Source organism: Pollachius pollachius (assembly GCF_949987615.1).
Source record: "Pollachius pollachius genome assembly, chromosome: 1".
Taxonomy (NCBI): Eukaryota; Metazoa; Chordata; class Actinopteri; order Gadiformes; family Gadidae; genus Pollachius; species Pollachius pollachius.
The window spans coordinates 42,450,009-42,476,126 of NC_136934.1; the positions used below are offsets into that span (position 1 = coordinate 42,450,009).

General features: G+C 44.8%; 1 protein-coding gene across 2 annotated transcripts; it reads right to left on the reverse strand.

Moving 5' to 3' along the window:
• Window positions 1–1,975: 1,975 nt before the first annotated feature.
• cep162 (centrosomal protein 162) lies at window positions 1,976–24,543 on the reverse strand. 2 transcript variants are annotated; one of them, XM_079752088.1, is made up of 28 exons: window positions 24,400–24,543; window positions 23,900–23,986; window positions 23,258–23,426; window positions 21,563–21,709; window positions 14,690–14,873; window positions 14,404–14,459; window positions 14,234–14,304; window positions 14,077–14,107; window positions 13,829–13,918; window positions 13,487–13,672; window positions 13,097–13,181; window positions 12,672–12,918; window positions 12,109–12,343; window positions 11,852–12,018; window positions 11,038–11,283; window positions 10,769–10,900; window positions 10,552–10,664; window positions 10,321–10,420; window positions 9,943–10,069; window positions 7,656–7,819; window positions 6,561–6,665; window positions 5,779–6,018; window positions 5,301–5,492; window positions 4,570–5,069; window positions 3,676–3,817; window positions 3,466–3,564; window positions 2,844–2,978; window positions 1,976–2,490 (listed from the first exon to the last, which is right to left on the reverse strand). In XM_079752088.1, exons 2-28 carry the CDS (start codon window positions 23,960–23,962, stop codon window positions 2,278–2,280), a joined length of 4,239 nt encoding a protein of 1,412 aa, XP_079608214.1. In that variant the 5' UTR covers window positions 23,963–23,986; window positions 24,400–24,543; the 3' UTR covers window positions 1,976–2,277. The 2 variants fall into 2 exon arrangements, with proteins under 2 accessions (XP_079608214.1, XP_079608213.1); XM_079752087.1 differs by having other exon boundaries at window positions 11,852–12,343.
• Window positions 24,544–26,118: the final 1,575 nt, after the last annotated feature.

The following is a 26,118-nucleotide window of genomic DNA, read 5'->3' on the forward strand; positions in this document are numbered from 1 at the left end:
ATAGGATGATTGGCATCTATGCTCCCTGTGATTGGCTGACAGGAGAACAGATGTGAGGCACTGACAAAAGTTGAGGAAACGCGTGTGCTGTGATTCAGAGAGTCACAGGCCTTTGTTCCTCGCCAGACTAAAACATTTCTCAAAAATATATGTTTCAGTTTAAATGGATTTTTCTTTCATTGTAGAAAGGGCCCTTGTGAGTTTGAGGCGTGCTGCGTTCAGAATTACATGAATTACGGTTGGGAAGTGATGGGTACTGTGAGGGTACTTACTCAGGATGTGGAGCTCGGGTCTTAGCCAGAAGAGTCAGAACAAAGAACATAAAGATGACAAAAACAGCCAGGCCAACCCAGAAGACAATCACAATAGAGTCTGTATGGAAAACAGACCCCTATGTGACAAAGGAGCAAACATTTCGATAGCTAAAGGGCAACAAATACACAGGGTTAAGACTCAAAAACAGGTGCTTTGTTAAAGTTAACATTGTTAACATTATGCATTAACAACGATTGCAATGTATTAAAGTACTAAATATAGCCTACAAAATTATGTTAAAGTATCAAAAGTCAAGAAGCCTACTTGACCGCTATCATCATCAGCCTCATCATCATAAAAGAGTAGTATAATTCCACTTTTAATGCATAGACCTGTACATCTTTTGTAAAACAAGCAATAGGCATATGTTGGGAATTAATTTAATTCCCACCACATGCGTATTGCTTGTTTTTAAAAGCCTTCAGTAAAACATAAATACATTAAATAAAAATATAAACTGAATTCAGCAAGCATAGTCAAGGGAAAAAAAGTTGAATGTGTATAAATGTAGTGGAGGGAAATTATTATAGCCCTGTTATCTAATGTAGGCTATAGTAGACCGAAATGTGAGGATAAACTCCTTCTCAACTGAACATATACCTAGTAATATATATATATATATATATATATATATATATATATATATATATATATAGGCCTATATTGTTTTTCAATATGCACTAAACGCCGTTTGCTTATTTTATGTGTTTTTTTTTATAATACTTTCACTTTTTGGGGTATATCTTCATTGTGAAATGCATGCACTTATTTTAAGTTGCTTTGGACAAAATTGTCTGCTAATAGTTTAATGTAGTTTGCGACAAAAATCAGTTGCTTAATTGAATGTTTATTGTCTCTATTATTATAAGAACATATAACATCCAAAGAGTTAGAAGTTCTGTTACATAGAGGAGTAGGTCTAAGCGAGGAGCTTGATCATGAAGCCTGCTGAATGCAGGCTCCCTCATTGAGGGAAAGCCTCCATAAGGGAGTCTGCCTAAAACCCCCCTGAAATAAACTGCTCAAACAACCAAAGTTTTCCGACACACACTAGTGATCCCACCCAAGATGAAATGCATTAAACATTAAATCAGCATCGTGTGTTAAAACAAGCACAAAGCTCCAGCGCGCACCAAACCGGATCCTTGGTTCCTACTTACACCGATGCGCTGCAAGCCCTTCAAAAGACACAGGATCCTCGTAGTCGTAGTACTCATACCTCCACTCGTAGCCCGGGTCCAGCGATCTTACGGTCCCGTTCAAACGCTTAGAGTCACTCATCCTTACAAAGACTGGAAAACCAAAACAAGTCCAGCCAGTTCACGGAAATGGAGTCGAGTGAGGGGATTTATGGAAAGCATGAGAAGCGAGCGGATGCCAATGCATCGTTATAATCCCGACACCCCTTCCCTAGGCTGCTGCTACTAGGATACACGCACATGATGGATAGGCGCGCGTTTGCGAGGAGACACTTTTAGCGCGGGGGGGACGGGGGGGGGGGACGATGACGACGGACGGACGACACACACTACTCTACAAAACATGACGCTCCAAGGTAGTTCATATGAGCACTGTAAACAAGGCAACAGAATATGCACTGCAATAAAAAACACGATTTGAAGGACATATTTTATTGGCGTTTCAGTAAATAAAATAAATATAAGGTATTTGATACACTTCAATTTGTAATGATGTCATGAAATATTAGAAAATGTTCCAGAGACACAAAGGCAGGCGCACACACACACACACAGACACACACACAGATGAAGGACGTTTCAAAGTTGTATGAGTCATAAAACTCATCCATGATTGTAAAATCATGAATCACACACACAGGCACTCTTACTGCTGTTAAGGGATAAATGTGGTTATGACCTCGGTAGGATTTTTGTCTTTGTGAAACTGTAACAACCATGAATGCGATTTGTGAAATGCGTGGCTCTGTATGTGTGTGAGTCATCAGCTCTTCCAGGTGAAGGGGGTGTGGAGGTGGGATTCTGGGCTGGGGAACACCACCCCTTGTCTGCGCAGCTCCCGCAGGATGTCCAGGATGGAGTCCAGCTCCAGGCGGAAGGCCTCCACCTCCCTGCTCCTCCCCTGGGCCAGACCTTTCCAGCGCTCCACCTCCGAGTGCTGCTCCGACTCCACCACCTGCCTGGTCTGGCATATGAGCTGCAGGGATTGAGGAGGAGAGAGAGGGAGAGAGAGAGAGAGAGAGACAGAGTGAGAAAAAACCCACTGAAGGGCATTTCCTATTAATATCTCCAAGTACTGCATTTATAAAATGTTTTTCTCGCCACAGCAGACACCTAAAGTGCTTTATATTTAATGCGTCAACTTTTCACACACACACACGCGCACACACACACACACAGCACTCTCCTGCACACTCTAGCAAAGATAAAACCTAACGTGCCTTCAATCAATCAAACAAGCCACCCCTGCGGGCTCTGAACTCTCAGATGTTTTCAGGAGGTTCTTACTCTGTTTAAGGGGAGCAAATGGGGGGCCCTGATGCAGTATACCTGCTTCAGCTGGTCCTCCCGCTGGGTGTGTCTGAGCTCCATGCTGCAAATCTTGGCCTCCAGGCTGTGGAGGTGCCTCAGCTCGGGGCTGTGGGCCTCTCTGGCCTGCCTCAGCTCTTCCAGCAGCCTGGTTAGCTAGCCAGTGGGGTGTATGGGAAGGACAGGTTTAACACGCATGCAGGTTCGATCGAACGGCTTTAATTTGAGTGTTATCTGTTAGAATTGCCAAAGCCATACATCATCTGGCAGTGAGGAAATTGCGCTGGGAAAATGTCTGTAAATGCAACCAATGGTGACCAGGAGTTTTTAGGAATATTATATTTTTAGATATTAGAGATGATGGCCATTAAACTGTGTGGGAAACTAGTTGGCAGACTGAATATTGGAGTCAAAGCCCTCAGTGCTCTGATGCGTCTGGAGGTCAAACATCTACACAGTGCCTTGGCAATGGATGACCAATGGCAAGTGATGCAAGACGTCATTCCTTTGCTGAACTGAGTGCATAAACCCAGAGCTCAATCAACTGGAGGTCTTGGTAAAGGTTCTTGGCATTCAGAACTCTTTTCTACTACCACATGCACTGCCGCTGGGTGCTATATGATGTAATAATACACCTGCCTACCTGAGTTTGCAGCGTTTCCTCTCGTATTTTGGACACGGCCAGTGCGTCCTTGGTTGCCTTAAAGTCTTTCAACTGCTCTTTCAAATGCTGCACCACGATCTACACACAGAGCAAATGGAAAGAAATCATCAACACAAAAACACCAGTGGACCCAAGCATGCCGCTACATGGTCAAGTGCCAGGATCAGCCATGCTGCGGCCTGGCCGTACCTCCTGGGTGTTGAGCCTGTTGGAGAGCTGGGCCACCCTGGACGAGGAGTGGTCCTGGGCGTGGCCGGCCCGGAGCTGGTCCATCTCCAGACGCTGCAGAGCCACCAGGGAGGAGAGCTGCTCCGCTGTGCTCTCCTTCAGCCTGGGAACATACAGAGTCAAAGTGTAGGCCTTTAAAAATGTGTTGGAAGAGATTCTATCATTTGGTTATTTTCTCTGTGTCTGGGCACAATAAATAGCGCTTGTGTTTTACCATGTTTGGATGGAAAAGAAAAAGGCAGATTCCCACTGATGGACATCCTGGGTGTCAAAGTGGGCAATACAGCCACTGACCAAGACGTTAAATATCTGTCCTGATGAGAGCTTAGAGAGCTTTGTGTCTTTGCATTCATTTTGACTCGATTACACATAAAGACGTGGACATTGAACTAAACTTGCTTGTACTAGCTGACAGATACAAAGTGATATCTTCGGGCCCAGTTTTTAAGAAAATGTAATCTGGATCAAATTGATCCGGATTTGGAGATCACATCTTTTTCTATCCAGGATCACCTGATCCATCTTATTTTCATGCCAGGAACATTGGATTTGATCACTGTGATCCAAATACCAAATTTCAGGATAACCAACTGAATCCACCCTTCGGATGGGATCAGGATAATCCTGTTTTTTTGGATCAAATAGATCCCAAATCGAGTTTTGAAAAACCCAAAGGGCACGTTTGATCCAGATCAAATGTAGGATCGGATTACACGATCTGACCTTAGTTCGGAATCCCTCTTTTGCTTTGAAATACCCATTTCCAAGATTTGATCCAATCCGTGATCCGAAATCTCACTGGATTCCTTTTGAAAAACTGGGCCCTGGCGGAAGAAGCCCAGGTCGGGCGCTTGCCTGCAGAGCTCCTCCCGGGCCTGGGCCAGGGCTCCGTGTGGCTCCCCTGCGTCGGGCCGCTCCTCCAGCCTCCCCAGCTGCTCTCGCAGGGCCTGGTTCTCCTCCAGCACCTCCGTGATGTGGCTGCCGGCGAAGGCGTCGGGCCGGTACGCCTTCTCGTACTGCGCGGCCGGGAACCTCTCCTCCTCGTCCTCCCGCCCTCCCGCCTCGTCTCCCCCTCCGCCTACGCTGCCCCCGCCTGCCCGGGCATCGCCGGACGCCGCGGCCCTGGGCCTGGCGGCGGCGTTGGCCGGGCGCGCCTCTCGGGACCAGGTGCCCGACAGCAGGCCCTTCCTCTCCCTCTGCAGGCGCTCCACGGTGCGGCTCAGCTCCTGCACCGAGCGGGTCTTGGCCGCCAGCTCCTGGGTGAGCCGCTCGATGCGGGCCCCGAAGGCCGCCTCGCTCTGGGCCTGGTGGCGGGACGGGCTGCGCCGGGCGCGCTCTGGCTCCGGGGGCGGGGCCTGCCGGGAGAAGGTTTTCACCCAAGAGCATTGGTTGGATCTCTTGGAAGCACACGTGGCTGTGGGAAGAACCTGAGCAGTGAGGTTGCACAGATAGGTGCGTATTTAATAGAAGTGACAAAATGTGGACTAGAACGAACGCGTTTGGCTCAGTGCTGAGCATGACGGCACTGGATGTGTCGCTTCAGACCCGGGGTTGGGGGGGACGTTTGAGGCAGGTGTGTGGAGTACCTTTCTGGAGAGCTGCTGTTGGAGGGACTGGATCTGTTCCTGCAGGGCCAGCTCCACGCTGTGCTGCGCCTCTGTCACACTCTGCTGCTCGCTGCCCCCTGAGGGGGGGCAGGGCGGGGGGGCCGCGCCCTCCGGGTTCTGTCTCTGGACCAGCTTCTGCTCCAGCTCGGAGATCTGCTGCTCATAGTTGAGCTGGAACACACACACACACACACACACACACACACACAAATGTAATTAATTATATTGGTCTTCAGAAAGTGTCTTATTTTCTTTCCGTCCAATGCAACAACTACACCTTAAATAATTCACTTTTCACCACCTTTATCCCATGCACGTGTTTCCAACAATAATAAACATAATGGATGATAAAGACATCTCATTATGATCTGCCCCAGACCCATGGTTACAACTCCTTTTCTGGTCCTTTGAACCCAACAGCACACGTATCCTATTGGATTGGCGTCCCAGACCGTACCTTGATCCTCTGGAACTGTTGCTCCACGGCTCGCAGGCCCCGCTTGGCCTCCTCCTTATGGCCGTCCAGCTCCGCCTCCAGACGCTCCACCTTGCGCTCCAATAGGCCGGTGACCTGAGTGGGCGTGGCGGTCGTCGTGGGGTCTTCGCCGCCCAGGCCGCTCGCTGAGGCGGCGGCGTAGATCATGGCGGGGAGGGAGTTGGGCTGGCGCCGTCGCAGGAGGTCCTCCAGTACCTTGACCTGGTGGGGGGGGGGGGGGGGGTGGATCACAAACACAAAGGGATGGGTAAAAGAAGGGGTCACTAATGGGGCTTAGGTTGTTTTAAGGCCCAGTGAACCCGACATCCTGTTGTTGGTGTTTTTTTCAACATCTTAGTATGTTTTCTATGATCTTAAACTTAGTAACCTATGCTATTGAGTCAACGTTAATGCAACAATGGCATGATGCAGAAAAGCAAACGCTCCATGCTGCTCCGAACTTTTCGTGAAGTTCTCAGTGCCCTTTGGAGGCACTTCAATGTCAACTCAATCTGGGGAGTAGTTTTTGTTGATAGCTAGGTCAGAGAAGGTTAATTAAGCTACTCTGACACTTGTAGGATAATGCCACGGTGTGTGGTGCACTTCAGATACAAGATTGCTATTTATGACCCTGTCACTCAGCGACGCTAAAAACACTAACACAAAGTTGCAGTGACCATGGAGATAACACCTCCCCGACCTCTTAGTCTTCTCAGACAAAAAGGGTTCGCTCACCCTATACTAAATGTTTTTTGTTGATTTACCTGTCGCTCCAAGCCCTGGATCTTTTTAGCATCTCCGGTCTTCTCCTTGGCCTTGATGTGTTGCTGACAGCTGCTTTTCCTCACCTCTATCTTAAGGTTTTCTAACTAGAGTGGCACAAAAAACAAGAAACATTGTTAACCGTTCTGTTTTTATAGGATTTGTCTTGTGTCTCACTACGGGCAACACCAGCAACAAAATCTTTACTGAACTTCTTCCCATTCATTTTGAATCCACAAAGGTTTTGGCATCGATATAAAAAAATAAAATTACAGCAAAAGCTGTAGAGAATAGCATTTGCAATAATCCAAAATCATATGTGTTTTAAACAGATTGAAGAGGGCCCTTTAAACAGTTTTCAGCGTCGTAACATATTCGTGTTTTATTCACCTCAGCACACAAGCAGTTTCCTAGCACAACTCCATGGAAGCTCCCTACAGAGGTGAAAAATAACTTCCTCAAGGCTTGCACTGATGTACTGTAATATGGCAGCAGTGCTCAATATCAGAAAGCCTTTCAGAATCTAATCGCCTCTCTGTGGTGGTTAGAACCCCGGGTTGATTGACTACCCACAGTGTGGGTAGGGTTGACTACCCACAGTGTGGGTAGAGTGTGTCTGGAAATAGACTGAGTAACTATACGCCCTCACCCAGTCCCCAGTAACCATGTTAACCAATACCAGCCCAAGACCATCTCAATGGCAACAAAATACCAGCCCAATAGCAACCCAATACCAGCCCAATACCAGCCCAATGGCAACAAAAGACCAGCCCAATGGCAACAAAAGACCAGCTTAATGGCAACAAAAGACCAGCCCAATGGCAACAAAAGACCAGCCCAATGGCAACAAAAGACCTGCCCAATGGCAACAAAAGACCAGCCCAATGGCAACAAAAGACCTGCCCAATACCAGCCCAATACCAAGCCAATACCAGCCCAATACCAGCCCAATGGCAACAAAAGACCAGCCCAATGGCAACAAAAGACCAGCCCAATACCAGCCCAATAGCAAGCCAATACCAGCCCAATACATCCCAATACAGACCAAGCAGACTTTAATCCTGGCCCCATCACCCCACCGCCGCCCTCCGGCCCACCTGCTCCTTGAGCTGCCGGGTCTCGTCACTGGCGGCCCTCAGCCGGGCGGCGTCGCGGTCCAGGAGCTGCTGGTTCTCAGCGTACCAGTGGAGCTTCTTCTGCAGCGCGGCCACCTCCTCTCTGTGGCCACCCTCCCGCACGCCCAGCACAGCGCCGGGGTCACCTGGTGGGCAGGACGACGCACACACACACACACGCGCAAGCGTACACACACACACACACACACAAACACACGCAAACATACATACCGTACACACACACACACAACCACCCACACACACATACATACCGTACACACACCCACACACACACACACACACACAAACACACGCAAACATACATACCGTACACACACACACATGCATGCACACACACACACACACACAAGAAAACACACGCGCATAAACACACACAAATATATCCACACAAACAGACACACACAAATGCACACACAATCAAGAAGTCGACTTTGCCGAAGATTGCTTGGAAGCACGTACTGCTGTGCACTTTGGCTAAAGATTAAAAACAACAACAACCTTACAGCGAGCAGAGAAGTATATATAGATTAATTTGCTCATTTAGCCCAGTTATCTTCACTTGTCCTTGTTTGTCTTGTATTGATTTCATTGTAAAGCCCATTGTGATTGTTTACCAATAGAAAAACAAAAAAACCTTATACTCAACAGTGTTTCCCCTAGATTCTTTTGTAGCAGTGGTGCTGTGAGTTGGTAACCTAGCCAACGCTATGGGGGTTCGGGGGGCATGCCCCCCCCCCCTGAAGAAAATTTTGAAAAATAACCCTTTAAATGGTTACTTCTGGTGATGTTTTTTTGGGAAACATGTACAGATTGAGGTTCCAAATATGACATAACAACCAACAGAGTCAAGGTATCTGCTGGGACCAGATCATTGTGCAAATGTGCCTTGAACTTGGTGGAAACTTTATTTTTTGTAGAGGCACTGACAATCCAGCAGTAGCGGTGCGCCGCTGCTGAATGCATATAGGGAAAACTCTAATATATATATATATATAATATCAATTATGACACAAAAAATTCTTGTAAGAGCCATTCATACACGTTGAACTAAAACAAAGCTGATGAAAGAAAAAAAAAACGAAATGGCTTCTAATTAAAGACATACCTAATGGAGTAAACGGATGGCTTCTAATTAAAGACATACCTAATGGAGTAATGGATTGCTTACTGAGATTAAGTCAACAGATTTAAGCAAGTACACAGTGCAGCTGTGGTGGTTGGTGAGATAGGCAGTAAAAACACATCAACTCCGGGCTCCAATTTTAGCCGACATTTGTTCTTATCTGTGTTTAAAAAATCCCTTTCATCTCCATCCTGTCCAGGCTTTGTGAGGGGGCGGATCAAGTCAGTGTGTATCAGCCCATGATCTCGAAACTGGGGAGGTGAGGAGACCTCTGAAGTCTTTGTACAATAATGCAAGAAATGCTTCAACCATAGTCTTAGAAGATGCTTGGATATCCAGCTGACAGCTATTTGTATCTCTTCCCCTGGCCAAGCTTACAGAATGTAACCTTGAAAGGGGAATATTCTGCTCAGTATGGACGCAGTTGAAGACTCACAGCGAAAAGTGACTCACTGTCCCGTCCTACACAATTAAAACTTGAAAACTTAAGGACGTTCTATAATGGTGACCTATTTTACTGCTAAGTCTCCACATGCTCGAATGTTCTACTGTGAACCAAGACATGCTTTTACAAAGGCTTCTCAGGTGAACATCATATAAGTGCAGTGCCTTCTCTCTATTATTAATAGGTATTTTGAAGTGTTTCATCAAGATCTTCACTCTGGTATTAACCAAACTTTAAAACTCCTTTGAAAACTTGACCTTCACCGGCATGGTTACATAATTTTGCTTAAATTTCCTCGTGTCTGAAAGCCAATCGTTTTTCACTGACAATTTGCAGATGGGTGGTACTTGGCATGTACATAAGTCAATCATCATATGGCTTCATTATGACAGCTAATAGCTTCTTTAATCCGCTTTAGCGTAGGTTTTACCTTACTGTTGGCAACATTCAGTATTTGTAAAGTGTAGAGTTTAAACTACTCTATTGATGCATTCCAATATTCAGTAATAAGACATCTGCCCATAAAGAAAGCCTGAATGTCGTGTTTTGGGGTGCGTTCAAAAAACTGCTTACTGTCCTCCTGCTTGACCACTCCCTGCTACTGCCTATCTCTTTGGGGGTATACTGAAGTTTTGGACCGCGCCCTGTGTTTGTTTCATGCGTTTAGTGTGAAGCCGCACCTGAGGATGAGAGAACCTGGGCCTTCAGCAGGTCTCTCTCCTTCTTCATCAGCTGGAGGTCCACCTCCAGGCCCTGCTTCTGCTGCCGCAGGCTGCGGCTCTCCTCCGACCACTTGGCCTCGCTCTTCTGCATAAACACAAACGCATGCGCCCATACACACGCACACACACACACACACACACACACGCATATCCACAGGCACGCACGCACGCACACACACACACACACACACACACACATGCAAATACACGCGTGGACGCACATACACACATAAACACACGCTTGCACGTATACATAGCACACACACAACTATTGTTGTGTGTGTGTTGTATGGCAGTGGAGCTGCAGTTGGGTGGAGGGTTTGTGTTGCTGCGCACCTGAATAACCTCCATGTGAGTCAGAAGTTCTGTGATGCGCTGGGTGTGCTCCATTGGGCAGGCATTCGGTGGCGTCCCTGGGATGTTCTTCAGATGCTCTCTGGAAGGTTATTAAAAAAAATCGATGCATTTGAAGTTTGGATTAAAAGTCTTTTTTTGGGGGGGGGGGGGGGTCCATCATCAACATGAGCACTCGTGCGCTTATACCGCGTGCCCTCCATGTGAACTCACTTTGCAAGCCGTAGCTCATTCAGTAACCTCTGGTTCTCAGCAAACATGGCCTCTTCTGTGGCTTTACTCCTAGTCTGCTGGGCCTTCATCTCCCAGCAAAGCTTCTCGTTTTCCTGGGAAAAACGATATATAATATCAGTTACATTTTGCTGCGCCTACAGTATGAAAATAAGAGGAAAATAAGAGTCCCTTTATGAGCCTCCAGACAGGAGTTCACCTTGTGGTACCCCTGGATGATGGTCTCTTGCTGCTGCACTTCCTTCTCCAGGAGTTGGAGCCTGTCCATGGTCATCGGGTCTGCAGCCTCGCCCCACCGCTGGCCCCCCTGGCTGGACTCGGCCTTGCGCAGCTAGACCAGAGGTTCAGCAATGGTAAGTCAAGAGCAGCTTTGCCCACATGAGGTCATCCTGGTCTCTGAGTTCACATTCGGTTTCTCCCTGCAGTCATACATGTGTACATATCTGTGCTGGTGTGCTTACTCATTACCTTGCTCTGCAGAACGTAGTTCTCCTGTTTGACAGCACCAAGCTCTTCCCTGTGCTGCATCTCCACCTCCTCCAGTCTCAGGTGAAGGTCTCTCTCCTTCTGGGCCAAGTCTCTCTCCCTCTGGGCCAGGTGTCTCTCCCTCTGGGCAAGGTCTATCTCCTTCTGGGAAGGATGGTCTATCTGCTTGTGGGACAGGTGGTCTGCTTCCTTGTGGGCCAGTCCCTTGACCATAGAGCCCTCCTCAACCTTTAAAGAGAGTATAAAAGAGTGGAAGAGTTAAAGATTTTGAAAATAAACAACCTACCAAAAATGTAATCTCAATCTCTGCGCCCTTTCTCTCTGTGTTTTATAGCCATTGAGAAGAGATGCAATTAGCAGGGAAGAGGGATTCCCTGAACCAATTAGGGAAGAGATGCCCTTATTGGTTGAAAATGAGCAAAGAGCCGTCTTCAATCTAAAATTGTCTCATAATGAGGAGGGCTCATTCATTTCACTGAGCCCTCAGTCATTTCATTTCAGTCCCAGAGCATTTCACTCTGTAAGAATGTGGCATTTTGCCTTTTAAATTAGAGTTCTTGAATCTAACCTTCAGCTCCTTTAAGTCACCACTCACATCCTCTGTGCCAGCAGAGGTAACATAGATTTTTTACATTATTTATTCTGCCACTTTTGTCCGAGGCAACCGACAATAAGTGCACTCAACGACAAAGGCATAACCCAAAAAGTGCAATCATTAGATCACATAAAATTCAAGCGCTTTCAGTGCTATTATGAAGAAACAAGAGACCAAGGCTAAACCCAGACAGATGGTTACATTGCTCTCTGAAAGCCCCTTGACTCCTGTGGCCACGTCTCTGGGAGCGTTGACATCCCAGGTAGCCGTTGCGACCTGCGGACCAGCGGGGCCGACCTGCTGTTGGAGGAAGGCAGCGAAGGACTGGACGGACGCGACCAGGTCGTCGCTCGCCTGAAGACCTGCGTCTGCAAGCACACGGGTAACAGTGTCTAAAAGACAGGTGGTAGATACAAAGACAGCAAGGCTGGGTGCTTGTTTTAACATTGAGAGTTTACTTTCAGGGATTCCCTTGATTGGCGGGGGGCTGTGTTGCACCCGAGCGACCGGCTTCCTCAGGGTGGGAGGCGGAGACGCTTTCCCCTTGACCGTGGGCCTGTTGGTTCTGGAGAACCTGCAGGCCATGGCGGAGCGGCCCTCCTCCTTGGCCTTGGGACCCCGCAGAGCGGAGGTCACCGTTGACTTCCTGGGGGACGACAGAGAGGGCCGGCCGGCGGTGCCACCACGGGGCCTCTGAGAGGACCGAAGAAGTGTTTACAAATGGATACGTTGGGGTTATTATTGTGAGGAAATAATACGATGGATAACTTTCAACAGCAATGTATCAAAAAAGAACAAACTAATCCGACTTAATTTGCATTTGTGAGGCTTTCTTCTGTGAGTGCAATTGGACATGCTTGCACATACTTGATTGTCAAGATACAAGATTTTCAGTATAGTTAAGCAATGCATAATAATCACCAGGTATTAGCATGTAAGTCACGCCATGTTGTGCACGGCATCTGGTTCGTTCATAAGCGTGTTCATGGTACCTTTAGAAAGAGACTCTGAGAACCCTCACCTGCTTAGCTCTGCTGGCCTGTGTGGATGGGATGGGACTCCGGCTGTGGTGTTCCCGGTCCTGGTCTTCCATCAGCCTCTCCACCTCCTCTCTGATGCTCAGCGGCTGCCTGCGGAGAGGGGTGTCCGGGGACAGAGAGCCGGAGGACCCCCTGTCTCGCCACGGCTCTGCCACAGGGCCCGACTTCACGCCCACGTGCCTCGGCTCAGCGCTGCCAGGCCTCAGGTCCAGGGCCGTCCCTGAGCGGCTGTGTACAACGGGAACAGCCCACAGGAACACTTATGATCCAAAACAAACAGCCCTCACATGATACAAGCCTCAGAGCCTTTCATGGTTAGATGGATTAGAAGACCCTGACACAATCAAGATGTTGAACTAAATAGCATTCGGAGGAGATCTGGAGCCAGCTGTGTGGTCATTGTCACCTGCTGGGCTGGAGGGTGAAGCCTCGGATGTAGTCGCTTGTCTCCGGTCGGATGGGCCTCATCAGCTCTTCAGCAGTGGGCAGCTCTGAAATGCAAACGAAATAGGTGACTCACAGGATCTCTTCCCTGATTCCTTGTAGGCCTACCAGATTCTTTCAAAGTGAAATGTACGTATGTGTATGCAAACCCTTGTATCTTACCCTTTCCCTCATTTAGAGGGTCCACAGAAACTTTAAGCATTGCATGAAAACAAGTCCAGCCAATTTAGTGCACCGTAGTGCTAGACAAATCATGCCTCTACTCGTACATGGCTAACATGAAATATAGCACGACATACAAAATAACAATCATTCAAGGCCCCTTGGGTTGTTTTATTTTCGAACCCCTCACCCGACCCGTTGGTAGAGGCGGGGAGGAGGTCTCCCCGGGACTGTTCCAGGGGGGAGGCAGAGGGAGAGGGTCTGCTGCGCCGGCCGTCTACCCTATCCTCCGTGACGCCCGGAGCATCGCTTATCTGTCTGTAGGCCTCTTGGAGAGCCTCCATCTCACTACCACAGCTCTGTCCATAGGACTGACCTGAGAGAGAGAGAGAGAGATCGAGAGAGAGAGAGAGAGAGAGAGAGAGCGAGAGAGAGAGACAGTAGGTTGTATTGAACTTAATTCAGCCAATGCTTTTATGAAGCCACTTGAGTGAAGGTTGCTTCGTGGTGTGTTAGTAGAAGCAGGAGTTACCTTTGTCCGCCGAGAAGGCCGGGTCCTTCCCTCGTAGCTGGGTGGACGGGGCCCTTCTGTCGTTCGAGTCAAGCGAATCGTAGAGAGATCCTGAAAGAGAGAGATAGTAATTTCCTGAAGGTAAGTAAAACCCAACCTAATGAGATTCTCTCATCCAGAATGTTATGGGAGTGTCTCTAGTTAGGCTATTCAGACTTAGAATAAGACATCGATTCATACAGAACTAACGCCAAGGAATCTTTCTTTACCTTTGGCATCCAAGGAAGATATTGGTGGCATCTGAAGGAAAATAAAGATAAATAAATAAATGATCAGGCTACCACATCAGTGGGATACATAGGACATATCAAAGTACAGTCAAATGGCACGGAATATCCTCCCAGGCACAGCTGCTCCCTAACACACCTTCTCTGGAGGCTCCTTCTCTCTCTCGTCTTCTTCAAAGTTATCACTGTAGTCAGGGGAGTCTGCACACGCTGAAGGACAGAAGACACCGTTCACAAGGTTCAAACGTGTTCATGGGGAGAACCGGGATTTGAATGTAAATTCAGTGCAGGCCCGTTTTTTCTTTTTACCTTGAGAGATCCCTTCAGTAGCTTGCTTTTGATCCTCCTCAGCCTCCTCTGGTTTCCTAGGAAGAGCACACCGACGCTAACTTTAGAGGCCCCGGAAAGAAGACAGCCCTCACATCTTTGAATGCACAACAGAGACAGTAAAAATGGCAGCAGCATCTGTTTGATCGGCAAGGTGTGTGTTTGTGTGTATGTGTGTGTCTTTGCAGCCTTGGGGTGTGTAAGGATGTGTTTTACTGTGTGCCTTTTGAGTGTATTTCTTTGTGTGTGCGTGCGTGAATGTGCGTACCTAAGGCTCTGGGCGGGGGTGGATCTCGGGGAGTCCAGGTCTCTGTTGAGCTGGGAGTAGTCCAGGGTGGAGGAGGCCCCCGCCTCCAGCTGTGCAAAGAAGCGGGCCTTCTCTTCCTCCTCCTCCAGGGTCTCCAAGCCCGGCCCTCCCGGGGTCAGGTCAGGCCGCGATGCCAGCATTGAGTCTGGACCGACACACACACGCACAGACACACACACACACACACACACACACACACGCACAGGCACAGACACACACACACACACACACACACACACACACACACACACACACACACACACACACACACACACACGTTACATACTCCATTACAATTTAGACTGATTGCATTAGCGCAAATGCAATCACATCAGATCTGATTGCATTAGCCCTGTTATCAGTCGTAATATGTTCAAATTGTTATTTCACATTTCAATTCTTAAATGATATATATCCCGGGTTTGGGTCGATAAATTTCGGAGGCCGCTTATCTCGTTAGAAAAAGGTGTCATAGGTTAGGGAAATGAGGGCCCGACAGGACCAAACAGTAGACATCAATAATGGCAATATTCACATTTCCAAATGCCTAGATTATACCTATTATGATGCGACCCAAATACAAAATAGAAAAGGTACATTAATATTTGATCACTTTTATTCTATACAGGTATTTCATATGCTTCGTTCGATACGGAGGGAAACTCTTTCTCGGCTCGAGCTTCTCGCTAGCCACAGCCAATCCCGTTCTCGTTCTTATTAGCTCTTAATTGAGTTCACCCGTGTCGCCCCGCACGTGCGGCAATGCATTATTTTGGGTTGCTCCCAAACAAAAAGCGAATTAAAAAGGTCCCGCGGTTGCTTGTTTGTTTTTTGTTCGCTTTTGACTGAACAATCCGGACAACGTGGCCACCAACGGGGGAGCTTCAACGAGGAACCCCGCAGTGAGTCACCCATCGTTTGTTATTTCATGAGCTGGTTGATGTTGTTTGGTTGCGTTGGCTGCTGGCTTCAGAACTTGTGGATTTGTCCACCGCACACACGTCACTATTCTTTCCCCTAAACGTAACCTGGATTCTACCGCTCGTCTGCTTGGTTTTGCTCATTGTTAGTTTAGTGCAGTGTTGTAGAATGTTTTTGAGTGCAGTGGTGCACGTGTTTGTATGAGGCCTAACGGGGGACGACTGAACGACTGACTTTACTAACGCTGCGGACCGCTACAACACTGACGACCTGTCTGAACACTGGGAAGGGTATGCTCTGGAAACTGGACGCAAAATGGAAGAACACCTGCAACTATTGGAAATGTTCAACGTTTGGGCAAAATTGGAATTGTTGAAAGCAAACAAGTTAAATGGTAAGTAGACCAATTGGCGAATGCAACTATTTTCGCCAAATGCTTTTTTGTTTCACAGCACCAATGGACTGCAGAACATCCCTAGTGGAAATGACATCGGTGCAATTCTACATTTCACAATTCGGTGGCACAGCACCTGCTGCAGATGATTCACCACCCTCAGGAATCCACATTGAACTTGAAATGCGAACGAAAACCCCAGAACGGATGTCTGGCAAACCGAAATTAGGGCGAGTGTGTGAAATTGTGACCTCAAACTTCCACAATGGGAAGTGTTTTGTTTTCCTTCCACCCGTAACCCCACTGGACACTTTGTGTTTGAAAAGCTGTCAGACTGACTTTACTAGACGAATGACTGCGGGCATGTTATGGTTTGGTTTCAATTGTTGGTTTTTGGCTTGGTAGGTTTGAATTTAGGAGATGGATTAGATGATGATTTACACATGAACACAGTACTCAACATTCTCCCTTTTTTGTATCTTTCCTTTTTACAACTTTCCATACTTGCAAACTGACTCAAGCTGAAGTTGTACTGCTGCTTGATGACTTTAATGTGGTTTTATTCTGTGCAATACGATTTTTAATTCTTTGCAATGTCGTTTTATTCTATGCAATACGATTTTTAATTATTTTCAATTCTATGCGCTATACGATTTTTTATTTTTCAATTCTATGCACTACGATTTTAATTCTTTGCAATGTGTTTATTTTGTGCTATATGATCTGAAATATGTGCAGTGCTGTTCCTGTATGCTTTGTGGTGTCCTTTTTGGTTCGATCCATCTAAACGCAACTAAAATTGGACCTGATCGGGTTTCACATAGTAGGATTAAGACCTCTAGATTATTTGATTGATCTCATTAATTGTGCATATTCAATCGTATTATGCGTTCTGCGCAAACTGGAGATTTGACAAGGAAACTCGCTTCATGCTGTACCAGTTAAAAGACATGCACATTTTACAGTTCATGGATGGGAGGAAAACTAGAAACTGATTGGTTAAAAATTTGAAATGGGTACAAAGCCACCTACCGGGGTATGACATGCTTCGGCCAATGAATCGATTTTTCTCACCGCCATGTGTACTCTGACAATTACAGGTGTCCAATTGGCGAGCATTGTCCAACTTTGGCTGTAAGCGGTGCATGTCAACTAGTGATGGATTCAATGATTATTTTCCTTGATTCAGTTCGCGTCGGTCAGTTACCCAAGAAGAGTCAGTCAAACTCGGCTCCTCCCTCGTTCTCGTTCTCAAACGATCGTGGAAGTCGGTCATCAATCAACACAACATTACAACTTGAACCAAATGCAGCGGGATGGGGGGTGTAGTTGATTAATGGATGTTTAACATATCAGCAAGATAATAGACTTGATTTAGCAATGATGGTGGGGGTCCCGGGTGGAGAACGAACCATAAAAGAACAGTGACGAGACATTCAAACATTTGATTAATCTGGCATGACACAGAAAGTAGAAAGACAATGCATTTACCATTTCACTGATATTGACTCGTATTATCGTATGTTTGCTCACTAAGCCTCTTCCCTCTTTACCACTCAGTCAGTGAACGAACAGCGAGTCAGCGACTAGTGGGTCTATGAGGAGTCGAGTCTGAGAACGAACGACGAAGAATCAGTTTGGTTCGTTCTTGTTAAAGATTCGTTCATTCGAACTGATTCGGTCGCGAACGACCCATCACTAATGTAAATGTACTGACGTACAGTAAATGCAAAGGTGTTGGGAAGGTTGCACCTGGTAGCTTGGAAGGTAGTTTGCTCCAACGCAACTGTGTTGGGAGCGTTTCACCTGGTAGCTAGCCTGTATGTTTTTATTGATAGTACTTAATTGTGTAGCATCTGCATTAGCTAGCTATCACTGCTGTACACGGGGGGGTTTGCCCAGCGATTGTTAATACTTGCACTTGGTTCTATGAACATCTTTACTGTACCGACAGCGATGTATTGTTTCACTTCTTATGACAAATGTACTGAATACTTAATCAATTCTTAAATTGGATAAAAGCATCTGCAAAATGTCCCAAATGTAGCTTGGATGGCAGTTTGCTCCAACGCAACGTTGTTGGGAGCGTTGCACCCATAGTTTGGTATCGCTTCCTCAATCTGTTTGCAGCGTTACAGCCATGGTTGGTGTATTTCCAGCGCATCAATTCTTTGAACTTTGCATATTTATAAAAATGTACATTGACTGTCTTTTTAGAAATCAGGTTGGCAACCCTAAACGACTTCACTGGCAAATTCAGATTCGTAGTACTGCAAATTTAAATCTTTGACAAATTTTATATTTCAATATATTGTCAAATTTCAAAGACCATGCAAAGATATGTATGAACATCAGCAATGGAGGCAAGTAAGGTTTATCACTTTCTATGGCAATTTACTTGAGTTCAATTGTTTGCTCTAAAAAGACATTTAAAAACATCAGGTTCTCACTGTACCAGAACCATCTTGCTAGATGTGCCTTATGCTGCCTTTCATATTACTTATTTCCAAGGAATTTAAGTATTCCAAAATTATTTAAGAACAGTGGACCATGCAAAACATGTCTTGGGATATTTGTTCAGGGGCAGGGTTGGCCCCTAAACATTGAATTTCAAGATCAGTGTTCTACAGTGTTTGTCAAATTCAGGACTGGCGCTTGAAGCTGTAGGCGGAGGGAAGACCAAGAATGGTGCAGCTCTACAGATGCGGAAGGGTAAGACGATAGAATACACATATTGATGGCTTGCTTGAATTGTTTAGAATGACATGATCAGCAACTCATCATACATCTGTAAAGTAATCCATACAGATGTGTTCATTCTGCCTGGCTGTTAAAGCATTCTCAGCCACTAGGACTAGGCAGGATGTACATTACATGTGGCTGGCTTTTGGGGTTGGGAGTAATGACTATTGTAATTAGTTCAATCAAAACACCACAGTTTGCTGTAAAATACACTATTGACATCTGAGTGAGGTGTTGGACTGCATCAATGAGGAGGAAACAAATGTCCAGTGTGCAAATGGATCACACGTGTTTCCGAAGGGACTGAGGCGATGTAGTTGGAGGCCTTGTGGTGGCGGTCAGCAGGAGGTGTCAAGACCAACTAGCTCCTCGTCCAGGAAAGGTGAATTCTTCAGACCGATTTAAAATGTTCAATAAAGTAAATCTGATCATCTAAAAAAATCTAGGACCCAGTAGCTTGGATTATCAGTGAATTGTAGATGGGTTTGTGGTCCACCAGAATAAAAGTCAATGGTGCTGAAGAGCGCTGCTCAGGTGACTACAACCCCGCCCCCCTCATTTATTCCAGAGAAGCTACATAAATGTACAGCGGTTTTAGATTTGAAACGGATGACCTGTTAAGATGCTAGGGTTATCAACTTCCAGCAGCGGTACCGTATCCCCAATGTCATGTTGCAACGTGTCAGACCCAACACTAACATTTCTGGAATCTTTCAGTGCATCTTGACAATGCCACTGTTCGATACATTTACACTTGGTTGGGACAATGTATACAATTATTCAATCGATACTATCTCAAAAAATGCTCTCATAGTGTGTGCTTAGTCAAGCACACGCTTAGTCAAACTGATATGGGCTAATGCCTAAGAATTGTAAAAATGAATAATCGCCCTTCCCGGTTACACAGTGCTTGCTTCCATCCTTTGTATAATTTTTATATCTACCCTTGGTGTATATTTTTTACCCTTCTTGCTATGACTAATTTCCACTTAGGATCAACAAGGTGACAATGGAAGAGCAGATGGCTGTGCAGTTGCCATGCTGCAGAGACCCAGGTGAGAACTTTGATAAATGGTTACTTCATTCTTAAATGGACCAAAGGGCAATAACATAATCCTCCCAATTTTCATAAAAAGGTTGAAGACTCTCTGGGAATAGCTCAACTGACTGGTATCAATTATACATATACATTTATTTATGATACATGTTAATCCAGCACTGACTTGATGTTGCCGTAATGACTTGAATCCTTTTCTCTACTGTTAATCAATATAAAATCCAACCTAAATTACTGAATGTAATGACCTATGTTTGACACCAGATGGTGGTGTTGCTGCATTTAGGAGTCTTTGATTGGCCTTCACGTTTGGTGATCAAAATGTCTTCTAAATCGGCCAGCACAATGTGAGACTGACTTTACTTTTTGCCTTCAATTTATTTCAGAGTACGATGACCGAACAGTTGATCTACAACAGTGGCCTACTCCCCATCCAACTTGAGGATCCCTGGCTACACCTACAATCCAATCTACACCAGACATAACCACTCTGAGCTGCCTCCTACACACCATACTGTTACCACTTTAACGTTTTTAACTTTTAAAACAAAGTACTGTAATTCACACCATGTGGAGGAAAAGCATCTTTAGATGAATGATTTATAAATTGTATTTCTGTGTCCCCAACTATTGTATTTCTAACCTAGTTACCTCGGAACGCTCTTTCTAAGGGAGCGACTAAAGGGACAAAGCTGGAGCAAACCTGACCTTAACAATCTTTCTTTCTAATCCTAGTCCTAAATTGAATCATATAAAATGCCTAAAGTAACTTGTCCAACAAAACAAAGCCAACCTTATGCCCAAACTTATCAATCTAACTAAAGATCTCAAATGCCTAAACTCTTACCTCAACCTAACCTAATACCCAAACTTGACCATCTAACTGAAGATCTCAACTGCCTAAACTCTTACCTTAACCTAGTACCTGAACTTGACCATCTAAACATCTCAAAGGCCCAAACCTAGCCTAGTTCCTAAACTTAACCATCTAACTAAACATCTCTAATACCTAAACTCTTTCCTAATACCTGAACAATCTTTAATGCCTAAACTTAACCAAACACCAATAATAGTTACCATCCTTAATCTTAAACCCAAACCAGACTTGTCCCTGGGTCGCTCCACCGTTTCTTTAAAGGCATCTCTTTCCCCCCGCAACTGTTTTATTCCTTGAGGACTTTAAGTACTTCAGATGATATTTGGAAACTTGTTTCATTAATAAAGATACTTTGTATTTTCAGACTTTGTTTTGGGAAATCGGTACAGCTGTGCAGCGTCGGCATCCTTACTGGTGACTGATCTGACAATATCAATTTTAGGATTATGAAGCCAATAACATAAGGCTGAATATGTGAAAAGACAAGGTAGACAATGATCAAGGAGTGGATTGTTAAATATCTAACAAGGAACCAAATGCCTACTTATTTGATCTGTTACCAGGCTATTGAATTAGGGGAATCTGAAGGAGTACCATACAGTGTTGCATGGATTCTTGCATTATTGCTGAGGCCGTTAATTTGAAGAATATGAATAAGAAGTATTTGAAGTGGATTGTTGAAGGTCTTTCAAATTTGCTACAATAGGGAAATCTGTTCTGAATGCATCTAGGTGAAGTGGTAATTGGTACTTTAAAACAAAGAACAGGCTATGTAGAAATACTGACCACCATATTTTCTCTTTAAAACAAATTATAAAAAAAACTTATGTAGTCATCACTCACCCTCAGGCTCTTGTCTAACCCTGCTGGGCACACCTTGTTGGCGCTCCTCGTCGGTGAAGGCCATTTGACCTAGAAACTCTTCTTCCTCCTCCTCTCTGATTGGCTGGGATTTCCTGGAAGACTTCTGGAATGATCTCCTGGATGACCCTAGTTCTCCGGAACAAAAGAGACATACTTCAGAAGACCATAGTAATGGCTGAGATTTGTATTTGGAGACAGCTGGGGATTAACAACACGAAAAATGAGTGAAAGATGAGTTATTTCTGTGTTGAGTCCTAGCCAGAGCCAACAAAGAACGAAGGTGACTACTTACTACTGTGGAGATAAATCAGGACACAAATTAAAAGCTGGTAAAATGTATATTCATAAAAGCTGTAGTTCGTAAACGGTGTCAAAGAAGAGGAAAAAGTTGGAAAGGTCTTGATTCAAGTCATTTCCATAATAATGTTGATACTCAACTGGTGACATTGCTTAAGAGACAACAGAAAGGTACTCCTCTACTGGTCTAATCTAATAAAAGTGGGGTCTGGTTCTACTGGGCTAATCTAATAAAAGGGGATGCTGGGGTGCTGGTTCTACTGGCCTAATCGAATAAAAGGGGACGCTTGTGAGGCTATCGGTTACCATCTTCATCGCTGCATTGGGATTCGCTTTCCCTGTCCGGTAGCGTTTCATCGCAAGAGCTCATCTTATTGGGAGAGGCATCTCCTGGTGGGCTATGGGAGCTTCTTGTTTGTATGACGCTCCCCTGACTACCAGATCTGGAGTCTCCGTCTGAACGCCAGGACTCCCTTTGAGGAGCCTCCTGCTTGAGTTTATGCATTACAGCTTTGGTGATGCGTGGTTTGGGGATGGGCTTATAAGGGGGCTCTGGGCTGGCCGCTGTCCGAGGAGTTCAGGGGAAAGTGTGCAAAAGGAATGGAGAAGAAAAGCCGGTGAAAACAAGTTGGAAAACACTTGATCACTAGGACAGGGGTATTGACAAATAAGGGTATTTCTGTTTAAGACCAACGATTCCTAATGCATATTATCAGGTGGGATGCAGACCGCAACACTATTTGTTTTAGTTGTATTTATTTTTTAGGGTTCTACTCTATTGGGAGGTTTATGTACCAATTACTCTCTAAACTAAGGTCATATACCCTGTGGCGGTAGGCCAGGCTTGTCGTCATCCTCAGTGTATTCAGCCCCTGGCTTTTTGACCTTTATAAATCTACCCTTGCCAGATTTATTTTCTGGGAAGGAAGATGAAAGAAAAGTCAGTAGCGAGCACAACCACGGAGAAGCAAAGGAGGAAGAGCGTGAGCCATAAATGAAATTTCTGACGTCACTCGTTCAGTAAATTGATGCTATTGAGGCAGGGTGTAAATCTTAAACTTATAAAGTGATGAGAGCGAGAATTGAGAGTGGGTTTTAAAGGTTGGAGGAAGGTTTCACAAACCTTCTGATAAAGGTTTAGATGCAACATAAATCATGGGAGCAAAGAGAAACTTTTTCAAAAGTGTCCTAACAAGATAATCAACAATGAGAGCTGTGACCAAATGCTGTAAAAATAAAAAGTATATGATTCAATAATAAAATGCATGATAGTGACTGATATGACAAAATGTCACCATCTGGTGGATGGGGAAATCCAGTAACTGTTGGGTTTGATTGACTTACTCAAAACGTATAACTGGACTTTTTAAGGATTACCTCTCCCAGTTCCTCCAGCGTTATCATCATAGTCCTCATCTTGCCACCACGGCCGGGAGCTAATGGCAGCTTTCTTGGCTGGCCTCTGGCTACTGGTCTTCCCCAGGCTATCCAGAACACTGGTCCTCTTAGCAGATCCACCCAAATCTCCAGATTCATCTGAAAAAGACTGATTCACGGCATCTGGTGTAAGATGGCTGCCTAAATAGTGTAGTAAATTATATTGGTAAAGCCCTTATTCAGTCTTAAAGGGATGCACATGAGCCATTTTATTCGAGCTAACCCTAGCTACCATAATGAGCAAGGTAAAACTACCATGATCACCATATGATGATGGAACGCCCCTTTCCAGGGATGGTTATGGAGGCCATACTATAGGTAGATGGGGCCATAATGTCTGTCCAATGGGTGCCATAATGGACAGACAATGGTAGCATGTAAATCAACAGTTTAATTAAAATCAAATAAAAACATTACCAAATAAAGGACTTAACAATTGTACAATGCCATACTTTCAGATGTTTTGTTTGGTTTGGTTTTTGCCAGATAATATTAACGGAAGCAACAGCACACCTACTCTGGCGAAGAGTTGTAATAGCCTTCATCTGAAGGCTAAACTGTTTATTAGCCTGTTGTGTTTACCTCCTTCAAGAACTGTTCAAACTGTTCGTCAAGCTCCTCATTGGTCATTCGATGAGACGCCATCTGTCTGCTGCCTGAGGGACCAAGCTTATGTAGACAACATCGGTTTGTAGTAACGTTATTGTGGTAAGGGTGATTGAATTCTACATAATAGCCCACCATAATTGGGAGACCAGGTTTACTTTGGAGACATTCAGTATATGTAACAATCAACTAATAACTTTACATCAGCACATGATGGTAAATGTAACGTTAGTGAATGGAGTCAAGGTTACATTAAGTTATCGGAGATCGGTTAAAGAAGTGGTCAAAACATGTAGGCTTCTGATATCGCAGAGTAGTTAATCAGAGCTAGTGTTGTTTCTCCTCCAGCAGAACACAGCTCTACACAATAGTCAGACACTAACTGAAGTCTGTGGTGAACTGGTTGTTTTTAAACTCAACAGCGTTCCTCATGTTGGCTGATCACCTAGCAGACTCAGTGGGTAACGTTAACTCACCTAGCTACCTCGCCAGTCACAGTCACTAGTCGACCAGGATCGACCAGAGGATTATCATCAGTAGTTGGATGTAATTCGGGTTATGTTGCACGAAAACAAAACTCGCCAATTCATTAGAAAAGAAGGCTCAATAGCGCATTATTGTAAAATGTGTGTATAGTTTCAGTTCCCGCGACATAAGCCGGGATAACAACATTGATCCGATTGGGTAGAAAAATGCGTCACAAAAACGTCCAGCCAATGGACGAGCAAAAAGGTTTTCTCAATGGTACTGAACATAACAGCGCTGTTCTTGGTTAGAATGAGTGACTGTTGATTCAGAAACACTACGTCTGGTCGTTTCTCCTTTGAATGCATTTCAAACAATTCAGTTAACAATTCGACCATTGACTGTTTAACAAGATAAAATATAGATTTGAATTACTATCCTAATTTCTGAATTAATTTTGTAGGCTGTTGTGTTTGAAGGATATTTTAGCTTTGTGTGTACTCTGCAATGTCGAGTTATGCACCGCAGAACTATCTGTATTATTGTTTAGTCGTTTTTAATAGTAAAATTGTTGTTACAATTGATTAATTCAGTCATATGTAACAACAGTATAATCCCCACATCCCCACTTTCCAGATCCATACAAATTGTAAAAGTGTTTACAATGTAGGATATATTTCAGGCTATACTTGGAATGTTATTAGGTTATGCATATAGTTCAAGGTTATGATGCTTAATAATTTAATGTTTTCAATGAACCCCAACGCCCAACAAACTCTTACTCAAACCGAGGTTAACAGCTACAGCAAATGATTCTGCCATGATATTATCTTTTCTCTTTCTATTACTTTTCCCCGTTAGGGGGCACTGTTGAGCTGAACATCTTGCTACATCACCTTCAGTGTCTTTTTTTTCTATCTTCCTGTGACTCTGGGTGCGAGGGCAGGTTGTCACCAAAGATCGCTAGTAATCTAATAAACTCACTTCTAGCTGTCTTCTGTTCTATTCCAGAGGTCAGGACAGATCAATATAAATTCACTTTTTACCTTCCTCCCTGCAGCTAATATGTTGCTGTGTCTTACATAGCGTGTTGCTTCCCTATCTCCAAGGTTATAGATACAAAAACAAAACTAACAAAAAATTCTTATGATTGCACAAATAACTAGTTATAAGGGGAACATAGGTGCCTTTTAATCTCAATCTTTATTTCTAACAAAATACCTGTATTTGCCATTCAAACACATAAGGTGTATACACGTGTCTGCAGAACAGTTTAAATTGCTTACATGTATTAGTCCCTAATCACAAATCCCATGATGCCACAACTCTCACACTGGTTGTTTTTTATTTATAAGTGTCTCATTGGACTGGTGCCCTCCTATTTATGTGTATACATGTCTGCAAACAAAGGTAATTAAGGTTTGCGCTCTAGAGATGTGTTGTAACCCTGGGCTAGAACTGAGTTAGGGAAAAAGGCGCCCTCTGCCTGGAAAACTGTACAAAAGGACCTGAAGCTGTCACAGCTGGTTACCTTAGAAGAATTCAAAGCGATGCTAAAGTACTCTTAGAAAATGCAACTGCATTTTTTTTCTTTCTTTTTTTTTTTTCTCCATACATAGTCGTGTCCCTAATCTTGTAATGTACATTGACTGGTGCTGAGTGTGGTTTGTGAAAATTTATGTGACTGTTGATTGTGTTTATTTTATCATGGTCCTGCCTTCCTGGCCAGG

Coding starts and splice junctions, on each gene's coding strand:
- cep162 (XM_079752087.1), bottom strand. CDS start 23,962: ATGGCGTCTCATCGAATGACCAATGAGGAGCTTGACGAACAGTTTGAA. Junction 13,919..14,076: donor ATCTTCCTTGGATGCCAAAG/GTAAAGAAAGAT, acceptor TCTCTCTTTCAG/GATCTCTCTACGATTCGCTT. Junction 5,070..5,300: donor AACAGCAGCTCTCCAGAAAG/GTACTCCACACA, acceptor TTCTCCCGGCAG/GCCCCGCCCCCGGAGCCAGA.